The following is a 10,710-nucleotide window of genomic DNA, read 5'->3' on the forward strand; positions in this document are numbered from 1 at the left end:
AAAGAACAGAGTTTGAAAGCATATTAGTAAACCAACAACCCTTAAAATAATAACAAATATGGAGAAATAATTGCTGTAAAAATAATAACAGATTACATATTTTTCTTGATTTAACCACAATTGTTTTTTTTTTTCCTTAAATAAATATCTTCTGTTATGTAAAGACACTTTTGAAACTCTCAACATACACTAGCTCCCAAATTTAATTTTTTTCTACAAACATCATTCTTATACATCTTGCATCAGTTTACTGTGTCTTTGTTTCAACATTCTTCAAATTCAGCATTTCACATATTGTCTCTTAACAGTTTGTTGTAGAGGTCTTTTTTCCGTCATTTTATTCCCATTATGAAAACAGTTTAGATCTGCGTTTCTTGTACATTGTCTTTTGAGCTGGCCCGAATTAGCAAAGGTTCGTGGGCGGAGCTATGTATAGAATTGATGGTGGAGGCGTGGTTGTATGCAGTCTTGTAGGCATTGTAATGATTCAGGTGCTCATGCTCAAGTGGGGGAAGAGTAAGGTGACCTTCCATGGTAGGTCCACCCGCTACGCAGTCCTCATCTACATTGATGATTTCATTGGTTCGTGTTGGAGCATGGTGGTTCTGATGGTGATGCTGTTTGCGCATTTTATAAAATATGATTAGCATGACGGCTGCCATCAGAGTGATGGCCACAAAGCATCCAATGATGATCTTGGTGGTCTTCATCACCTCATCCAAAGTGTTGAGTGATCCATCACTCAGGGCTGTGACAGGAATGGTGTAGGTCTTCTCTGTGGCCTTGGTGGACAACGAGGTCCGTGCAGTAGTCGTGGTACTGAAGGAAGGTGGGGATGTTTCCCAAATTCCAGAGGCAGGGGTGGGACCCCCCTTCTGCTGTACCGTTGGGTGGCCCTCATCATGTGCCGTTTCTGTGGTCTCAACTGTGACTGTAGTAAAGTAACTAAAGCTACTGTTCTCCGTTGAGGACACATTGAGTGTGGCTGAGGCTGTCGTGTTGCCTGCAGAGTTGCTCACCATACAGATGTACGTTCCTGTGTCTTGCATTGTGACATTGGTAAAGTTTAATGTCCCATCATTGAGGACGGAAATGCGTACCTTGTATGCCCCATGCGTCATGATGGACCCATTGGGGGTGATCCAGCTGACTGAGGTCAAAGAATTCGCTCTGCATTTCAGTTCTGCAGCCATGCCCTCGGTTACATTGAGATCGGCTGGCGGCTCCACGATCACCGGTGCATAACAATGGAAATAGTTCTGGTCCAGTTCGCCAATATAGCGCCCCTTGTGGCTGGCAGGTGAAGAACATCGAGCACAGCAACTGGTATTCGCTGGAACCATCTCCTTGAGCCACCAACTGAGCCAGAGGATGTCACAGTTGCAATTCCAGGGGTTGTGGTGTAAGTGTACTCTTTCTAAATGGTGCAATGGAGTGAAGAGGTCATGGGGCAGAAGGGTAAGGTTGTTGTGGGCTAGATTTAACTCCACAAGGGACTGAAGGTCATCAAAGGCATTTCTCTCAATTGTCTGGATCTGAGCATGCATCATCCAAAGCTTCTGTAAGTGGATGAGGCCCTTGAAAGACCCTGGCCTAATTATCGAGAGCTGGTTTCCAGACATCTCCAACTCATCCAACCGGACTAGCGGAATGAGGTTGGGGATCTCTTTCAGGTTGCACATGCCCAGATTCAGGTACCGCAAGTTGCTAAGGCCTTCAAAGGCACCTTCTGAGATATACGAGAGCCGTTTCAGCTCACCCAAGTCCAGCCTTCGCAGAGATGGGACACGGTTGAAGGCATAGGAGGGTATACTCTCTACTGGGTTATTCCTCAGCCAAAGCTCCTTAAGTTTGGACAAGTACTCAAAAGCACCATTGGGGATTGTGGTAAGTCGATTATCAAACAGCTCCAGAGTGTTGAGATTGGCTAGGCCATTGAAAGCTCCAATTTCAATGTTGCGGATATGGTTTTTGCTGAGCTGCAAGATCTCCAGATGTCTCAGATGCTTGAAGCTGTCTACCTTGATCACCTGAATGAGGTTCTCCTGAAGGTTCAGGTACCTTGTGTTGGTTGAAATTCCATCGGGTACATCTCGAAGACCACGGCGCGTACAGATGACCTTGCTGAACTGGTTGCTACATGAGCAGACGGAAGGGCAGGTCTGCGCTCGCACCAGGCCGGCCACCACCAAAAGCTGCAGAGCCAGCAACAGCACGAACAATGGGTCGGACAGGGTCCGGTTCCACCTAGGACCACTCATCGTCTGCTGCATCCGGGAGGAGGTCATCTTGTTTATCATTCATAATTTGCTGACAGGTTCTCCACTCTTTGGGAAGTGTTTATTTAGGCCAAACTGTGAAAAAAAGTGAAAGAACAGTGTAAAGTTTGGATAAATTGAGATCTATATTTGCAAAGGTTATTATTGAAGCAAACTCACACAGATATAAATAAAGGCTGAAGAAGATATTAAATGACAGTACTCAGATAAAGAGTGACCTTATGACCTTACCCCAATAAAGGAACATCTTTTAGTGGGTTTCATTACCATATACATTGTCGGCTTATTTAGCATAATCTTTCATGCCTGTAAACCCACTCAATTTTAATTTCTCTGTACATCATCAATGTTTGGATTTATGTATCAAGTTTGTTAACCATACAAGTTGACATGCTAATGGAGAACTAAAACATTCCAAATAGATGTTTGTATCTATATAAGTCATGGTCAAGGATTTGCTCAAAACAATACAATATTATTGTGATGATCATGACTATAATGATTACAATCCTAAAGCTTTAAATATAGCAAAACTTCTATTTCTTAACCCTTAATTTAATCTTTTTGGATGTTTATTTCATTAAAAATGTTCAGTAAATTGCCTTCCCAGTAACAGTCCCAACAAAGTAGGTAACTTTTACTATTATTGTGGGAACAGTTTGAAGGTTTGGAACACAATAGGGTTGTCAGGCAGGACTGAAAGCCTCAGTCACCCTTCATTTACATTGTCTGTAAAAACAAAAAGGTGCAATGACAAAAACAACATCTTTTATGTTTCACAGAAGATTTTCATTCAGGTTTCGACAAGTTTGTTGAGTAAATTATAACATAGTTTTTATTGTTGGGCGAACTATTCCTATAAGTACATGCACAGACATTTAATTCAAGACATTTCAGTACACCACAGTCCCCCAGTCACTATATTGTATGCTATATATTCAGAACAATCCATTTCCTCTCTTGTCTAGCCACATATTAGTTCATATATCCGAACAGAACTGAATCACAGCCACAACATTTCTCACACGTGCACTGTAGGTGACCTACACATTTAATTTCTCTGAGTGTGTGTGGTATCTGTGTGTTTGTGTCTTATGCAACGACACAAACACACAGATACTCTCAATCCAAGTCACATAAAGCCATGCCACGATATTGGGTGTGCTTTCTCAGTTTCCCCTCTCTTTAGCCAGGGAGATATGAACTGCCATGTCTGTCTGTGTCACTTTATTTATTCTAGCAGAGGAGGTATAAAAAAAAAAGTAAGACTTTCCACCTAGTGATCCTTCAGTCCTTACATATCAGAAGCGTTCAGCTTTCAGAGACTCATAGAGACACCAGTGTGACTGGACTGTTAATGTAATATGGTACTGGATGTGTTTGGACAGATACTTACAATAAGAGTTGGAGTTGTGTTTAAAGTTATATCTCACACACAAAAAAATTATTCTGTCAATATTTCACCCTCATTTCATTCCAAACCCATTTGTATTTCTTCCTTATTTGGAACCCAAAAGGAAATGTTTAAATTAATATAGTAGACGACTTCTCAATACAATGTAAGTGGATAGAAAAAAAAGAACCAAAAGTATGTTCCACATGCAGAATTTTCCATGTCTACATTAGGAGAGATACACACTTTAGCTTTAAAGAAAAAAAAATATATAAATTCAGTAGACAGTATACAATATACTGAACAGTATGCAGTAAGCAACACAAAAAGCCTGTGTGTTTATATGCACCATTCATTGTGCTTTCCTTTTGTCTACTACTAGTAATCGGCATATTTCCACTGTTCACAGTGCGTATGTACCAGTCATCTCAAACAAGATCTGTTCTTATTGTATCCCTTTACTTGTGTCTTCCTCCTTGTGCCTATTAAAAAAATGTGTCTGGCTAAATTGCTGCACTGTTGTAAATCTGTTTCTCACTCTCTCTTTACCTATTCTTCCTCTCTGCATAGTGCTGGTCTTAACCTAATAGTGACTGCCATAACAATCAATTCTTTCATTGCAAAAGTACTTGAATCACTGCCCGAGTCTTCAAGACTGCTGGTGAGGATTACATATCAAGTATATACTCAGTTTTATTGGAACTGCTTTATCTCTAAATGTTTTGAAGCAGATCTTTTGGAGAAAGACCTGCAGTAGATTGAAGATATGCACATTATAACTTAATTCAATTTCATGTGTAGATGTTCCAATATACATCTTGTGTGTAAATGATCCATTATGTGAAAAGATATAAGCTTTAATTGCTTTAATTAACTTAAAGACTGAGGTCTAGTTTATCTTCCCTGATTTGATTTTATACTAATAAAATTGCAGAGTGCAATATAAAGTAACTTCAAGACAGCGCAGAAAGAGAGCAAAAAAACGAAACAAAAAAACACTTCCACCTCTCAAGCAATGAGGCTGGCAAAATTGGATTTAGTGTGAGAAGGGAATTAGATTAAATATATATATATATATAAAAAATGAAATGAATACATATTTAAACATTTGTCCCTGTCAGAGATGATGTAGCAGGCGGTAAATGCTTTGGCCAGATATAGGTAAAGAAGCGTATGCATAACAAGGAAAAGGGTAAGGAAGTTAAGAGGAGGAAGTAAAAAGGAAGAGGAAGGAAAATGAAAAATAATGAGTAAGAATATAGGAAGAGGGGAAGATGAAGAAAACTGGAAGAGATGGAGGAATAAAAATAAAAATAAAGAGGACAGAAAAGGAAAAATGTTAGAGAAGGGAAAAGGACGATGAAGGAAAAGTGCAGAGGATTAGGAAGAAGGGAAATGAGGGAGAAGGAAAGGGCAGAGGAAAAAAGGGGAAGAAGAGGAGGATAGGTAATGAAAGAAGAAGGAAAAGGGAAGGGAAGAAGGAATGAGAAGGAAAGAAGAGAAGGAAGGAAAATGGAAGAAGAGGAGGAGGAAGAATGGAAGATGTAGTGGAGAATGAAGGAAAAGGGAAGAGAAGGAAGCAGAAGTGAAAAAGGAGAACTGAAGAGAAGGATGAACAAGGAGGGAAGGCGAGGAGGAAGGAGAAGAGAATAGTAGTAGGTAGAAGGAAAGAAGAGAGTGAGGAAGATGAAAGAGAAAGGAAATGGGACAATAAGATGAGGAAAAATAAAGATAAAGTGGAAGGAAAAGAAAACAGGAAAGACAAGGGAAGAGGATGGGGAAGAGAAAATGCAGAGGAAGGAAAATGGAAGAGGAGGAAGGAGAAGGAAAGAAAAAAGGAAGAGGAGGAAGATAAGGCGGAGCAAGAAGGGAAGAGGAGGAAAAAGGAGAAGGGAATAGGAGGAGTAAGGAGAATGAAAGGGGAGGGGAAGAAGAGGAAGGAAATGGAACAAAGAAAAGGAAGAAAATAGGAAGAGGAGGGAGAAGTGATGAGGAAGGAGAAGTAAATAGGAGGAGGATGGAGAAGAGCTAGGAAGGGGAATAGGAAAAGGAAAAGAGGAGGAAGAACAAGGGAAGGGGAAGAGGAGGAGGAAGGGAACGGAAAGAGGAAGGAGAAGTGAAGAGGAAAACAAAGGCTAAAGGAAGACTAAGAAAATATGAAGAAGAGGGAGAAGTGAAGTGGTGGAGGAAGGATAAGGAAAGAGGAGTGAAAGGGAACAGGAGGAGGAAGGAGAAAATAATGACAGAAATAATATTATATATAATATTAATACTAATATATATATATATATATATATATATTCAACCACAGCCAGAAAGAGAGAGAAACCCTCAGCTAGGTTATCTGCCGGACTCAGCTTATGTCATGGGCTGCTAGAGCAAAATTCATAGGTATGCTGATAGCATCAATAAAGCATGATAGTCCAGCCTTTGGTTTACAAGACTGGGAATTGCTTCATATAAAAGCAAGTGGGATTGGAAGGTCTAAAGCCAGTTGAACAGGTGACGGACTGTAGAATCACCAGGTTACCTGTGGTACAGCCATCAAATGTTACAATATGGTACATACGACAAGGCAACAAGACTGCGGAAGGAATACTGCAAAAAAATTAATATTTTCTTACTCTGTATTTTTCCTTGTAGCCTATCTAAACATCCTTTAAACAAGATATATTTAATTGAGAAGCAAAATTACATAGATTAAAGGGATAAATCTATCTTCATTTGTTCACCCTCATGTTGTTTCAAGCCATATGACTTTCTTTCTTCCATGGTGGAACACAAAAATTCAATTATTTTAAGGCAGTTTGTTAGTTTCAGTCACCATCCATTGTATAGAATAAAGATGACAGCAATGAAAGTGAATGGTGACTAAGGCTGGGCCTTACATCTTTTATATTCCACAGAGGAAAGAAAGTCATGCAAGTTTGGTACAAACATGAGGGTGAGTAAATTACAACATAAATTTCATTTTGGGGTGAACTATACATTTAAATAAAATTTCTACCCTGATATTGGTCCATAAGCCTAAATACAAATGAGCTAATTTGCTTTCTTAGTAACAAGGCTCTTAAAAAGACAGAGGACCAATGAGTAAAACATGCACCTCCTGAGGACACTTGGTAATCCTGTGAGCTCTGCGGCAAAGAGAATCTTAGCCTTTGCCCCACCAAAAAAAAAAAAAAAAAAAAAAGAGGGATGAAAAGGATGAGTCATGCCAAATCAGTAAAAAAAGCAACAGTTGTTTCATTTATAGGGCATTGCGGAACAGCAGCTCTTTCAAGTACAAGAGGAAAACGAGAAGGAAAAGGGGGATAAATTATTACTGCATCCATAAATGTATGCTCATATCTGGAAATGATACGGAACAAAGTATGTGGGCACCGTCAGACGGTCGCAACAGTGAGAAAATGGGTTTTGGCAATGGCAAAAACAAAAGCAGCCTTTCTGTTGGTACCATGCAAGTCCAGACCCCTGTGGTGGAGGCAGGTGGCAGGGAGAGTGGTGGAAAGGACCCCACAGAGAAAGATGAGGTGAGCACTGTCAGAAAAACCCAGCCTGATGAGTCTATGAGAGTAGAAAAGAAGAGAAAGGTGTCTGGTTGTACACAATGACAACCACAGGCGGAGTTTGGTGGGGTGCCAGAGTGAAATCATTCAGGCAATTTTTAAACAATGTATTAAAACAAACAAAATTAATGATTTTCAAATTAATTTTTAAAAGAAATGTACACCTATGAGAATGAAAATGTTGTAATATTTTACTCACCCTAAAGTTGCTCTATACCGTATACTATCTTTCTTCCACGGAACACAAAAGTAGACATTTTAAAAAAGCCTTCACCTGGTTTATTTGCCATATAACATTCAAAGAAATAAATGTAATAGACTATAAAGTGTTTAAATAAATCATTGTGAATACATCGATAATGTCAAACCTCGATTATCTCATGTGACCAAACGACATGATGTCATAATTTTAAAATGTCAAAAGGTTGATCCAGTGGAAATGCAACATCTCATTGATGTACAGTGATAACAGGATTGAGTAGGCTACCGTCAGCAGTGTGCAATGTCAAAGAATCACCGCTTTGAAGCCTGCACTGTGTTCCAATTGGGCCAGATATCAAGCTGTATAGTGAAAAAGCCAAAACCGATCATATGTCTTTAGAAGACATGGATTAAACCACTTGAGTCATATAGATTGCTATTATGCAGCTTTAAAGCTTTCAAATTTGGGATGATATGAGAGTGAGTAAAGCAAAGACAGCCAATTGTGAGTAAAATGTGGCATTGACATTTACTAACAAAGAAGTTGCTGCTCATTTAAGTCATTGTGTCACTCGCGGTATCATTATTTAGATTTATACTAATTTTGGAAGCTAAAGAAAGTAAAAGTTCACATACAGTATGTGTCGCTACATGGAAGCGCAGCGTAGTTCTAGCGGGAAGACTAGCAGCTGTACATCATCACATCATTAGCTGGGTAATTCCTAGCCAATAGCATGTAAGCCACTGCTTTATAAGTCTGCTCACAATCTATCACATTGCTGTTTCAGCGTGCTAACACGGCAACCTCCACCACCCCACCACCACTAGTTGAGCCCTGTCCCGCAGGGGGGTAGGCTCCTCGCCCCTGCCTCCTATCTCTGGCAGGACATGACGGTTCCGGGTACAACTCCCTCGGACTGCCGGACGGGGCCTACGCCAAAGAGAGAGACATTACTTCCTGTTTTACATTTATGAAATAAATGGCATCTTAAACTTCACTAGAAATTAAGTTCTGAGGGGAAAACACAAACACTTCTATTATTATTAGTCAGATTGAAAACAGCTAGGGTCAGACTGTCTTTTTTACATTTTAAACCATATGTTTTGTTACTATTCCTATAAAAGTTACAGGGCTAAAAAAATCCATTGTCATATAAGGATAATAAGAAAAACATTTATGCCGAATTCACACTCTCTTCTCTGTTAGCAATTCATCTACAACTGAAAGATAGAGAGAGAAAGACATAAAGAAAGAGAAGGGATGAATGGAAGATATGATATAGTGATTCCCTTTGAATGGGTCTTTGGACCCACCCCAAAAAAATGGAGGAGACATTCGGGTCAGCTCCATGTTTTACTGCTAAAAAAAATTAAGGAGAGAACAGGGTATAATGAAATGGTGGAGATGCCATTAAATCTCACTCTCTTTCTCTAACATCATTCTCTTCCCAGATGATGTTCAGTGCTGCATTTGGAACAAATGAATCCGAATGGATTTTTTAAGAATCTATGAATTAATATTTATTCATAAGCAATAAAGCGGCCCAATGTCCAAATGATGAATGATTCAGTGATTGTTTTCAATGGAGTATATTTTCTTTTACATCTGGGTTCTGGTTAGTAACCAAAGTATTGTTGTTATGTATTGCAATAATTGTGGTATAAAGTGATGTGCCTAAGCAGAACATAATGCTGGATCAAAATATTTGTTGGTGCTGAAGCAACATTCCCATCAACCAATCAGACTATAAGGTAAGGCTTAGGGCTGAAATTAAAGGGATAGTTTGATGTTTGAAAAATGCAAGGTCTATCATAATTTACTCAGGAATGTTCTTCCAAAACGACCACATGATCCAAGAACATATCCGATTTGGATAAATCACATTGTGTAATGAATTTCTGGCAATATGAAGATCATACAAATTGAACAGTCAGCTATGAAGACAAGCATATCTGAGTCATTTCTTCAAGCTTGTGAGGTCAACATGACATGTGTGAACTCCGGCACACAGAAGCCATTTCTTTGTCTCTGTAGCTCAAGCTACATAATGGGTAATTAACTTAAATTAAATTAATCTATTTTCTGTGGACTATACTGCACCATAATAGTAACACAACACAATAGGCACATCCTAAGTAACAAGTGGACATATGGTGTAATTTTGTATTCCAGAATCTTTTCAGAGACTGCACAATTTATGCATATGAGCTCTATTTCTTACACTGTCTACAAATTAGCATTTCTTCAATCAATTTCCTAAAAACATGCCTTATAATGAGCCTGCCCCCTGCTGGCCCCAGATGACCCTCCTACCTTATTTTCAATGGGTGCTGCAAACTTTCTGCACTACGTCGCCTTGGCAACCACTTTTCAGCTGGCATTGATTTACTTCCTGTCCTTGGTTGTCATGCCAACCCCTGTTGAAGATGCGCCTCCAGTAGGCATGCATGATTCAGGCAATTTTAAATAAAATGGTCTTCACTGTCTCAATCACCAACGAAGGTTTCCTTTACATTTAGTTTTTTAATAATCCCATTAAAAACAGTGTAAGAGGAAGTCTGTTGACATGAAACAGAGTGATCTTCAGCTCTGAAATGGATCTGATGTATAATTCAGTGCTTAAAAAAAGACTATGTGTAAGACTAATTTCTGTCAGAGACACAAATACGGTTTACTAAATGTGCATCTTCTCGTAATTGTGCATAAAAGCCGTTTGCAAATGTTGTGCAGGATGGCCCACTGGAAAGACTTGGAGGTTGGACTGAATGTCATGCTAGAATAAAATCACCAGCTCCCTGGCTCACAACCTCATAGGCCAGATGAAACTGAGCAACATGAACAGTCATCTATCTGACATAGTAAGTAAACAACCTAAAGCTGCAGCCCACAAAGACCCAAACAGTGTTAACACATGCAATGTGCTGAATAGACCATATTGAAGCTGAAGCCAAAGATCTACACAAGGGGTCTGAACAATTGGAACAAGCATCAACTTGATAAATTGACCAGCTCCAGGAAGCACTGACAGCTGCCAAGCACGGAGAGCAGCAGGCTAAAGCCACTCAAGATGACCTGGAAAATAAACTCCTGCACACCGAAGCACAATTGGAAAAAGCCAGGTTTGAATTGAAAGACATGAACTCTAAACAAGGCCTTGGAAGGCCATCTGGAAATTTCCAGAACTGAAGAAGAAACTCTGACCCATAACTTGACCTCACCAAAGATGAGCTTGACATGATCAGAGATGAACTGAAACACTCTTATGAG

General features: G+C 39.5%; 1 protein-coding gene across 1 annotated transcript; it reads right to left on the minus strand.

The window, feature by feature from the left end:
- Positions 1-339: 339 nt before the first annotated feature.
- On the minus strand, positions 340-2,300 carry LOC127640693 (leucine-rich repeat-containing protein 4C-like). The gene has a single exon (XM_052123388.1). The coding sequence runs from the start codon at positions 2,298-2,300 to the stop codon at positions 360-362; it is 1,941 nt and encodes a 646-aa protein (XP_051979348.1). The 3' UTR covers positions 340-359.
- Between the last annotated feature and the right edge of the window lie 8,410 nt (positions 2,301-10,710).

This window comes from Xyrauchen texanus, chromosome 49 (assembly GCF_025860055.1).
Source record: "Xyrauchen texanus isolate HMW12.3.18 chromosome 49, RBS_HiC_50CHRs, whole genome shotgun sequence".
In the NCBI taxonomy this organism is placed as follows: Eukaryota; Metazoa; Chordata; class Actinopteri; order Cypriniformes; family Catostomidae; genus Xyrauchen; species Xyrauchen texanus.

Bases quoted from the DNA above. Each gene is read 5' to 3' on its own strand.
- LOC127640693 (XM_052123388.1), bottom strand. From the start codon at position 2,300: ATGATAAACAAGATGACCTCCTCCCGGATGCAGCAGACGATGAGTGGT.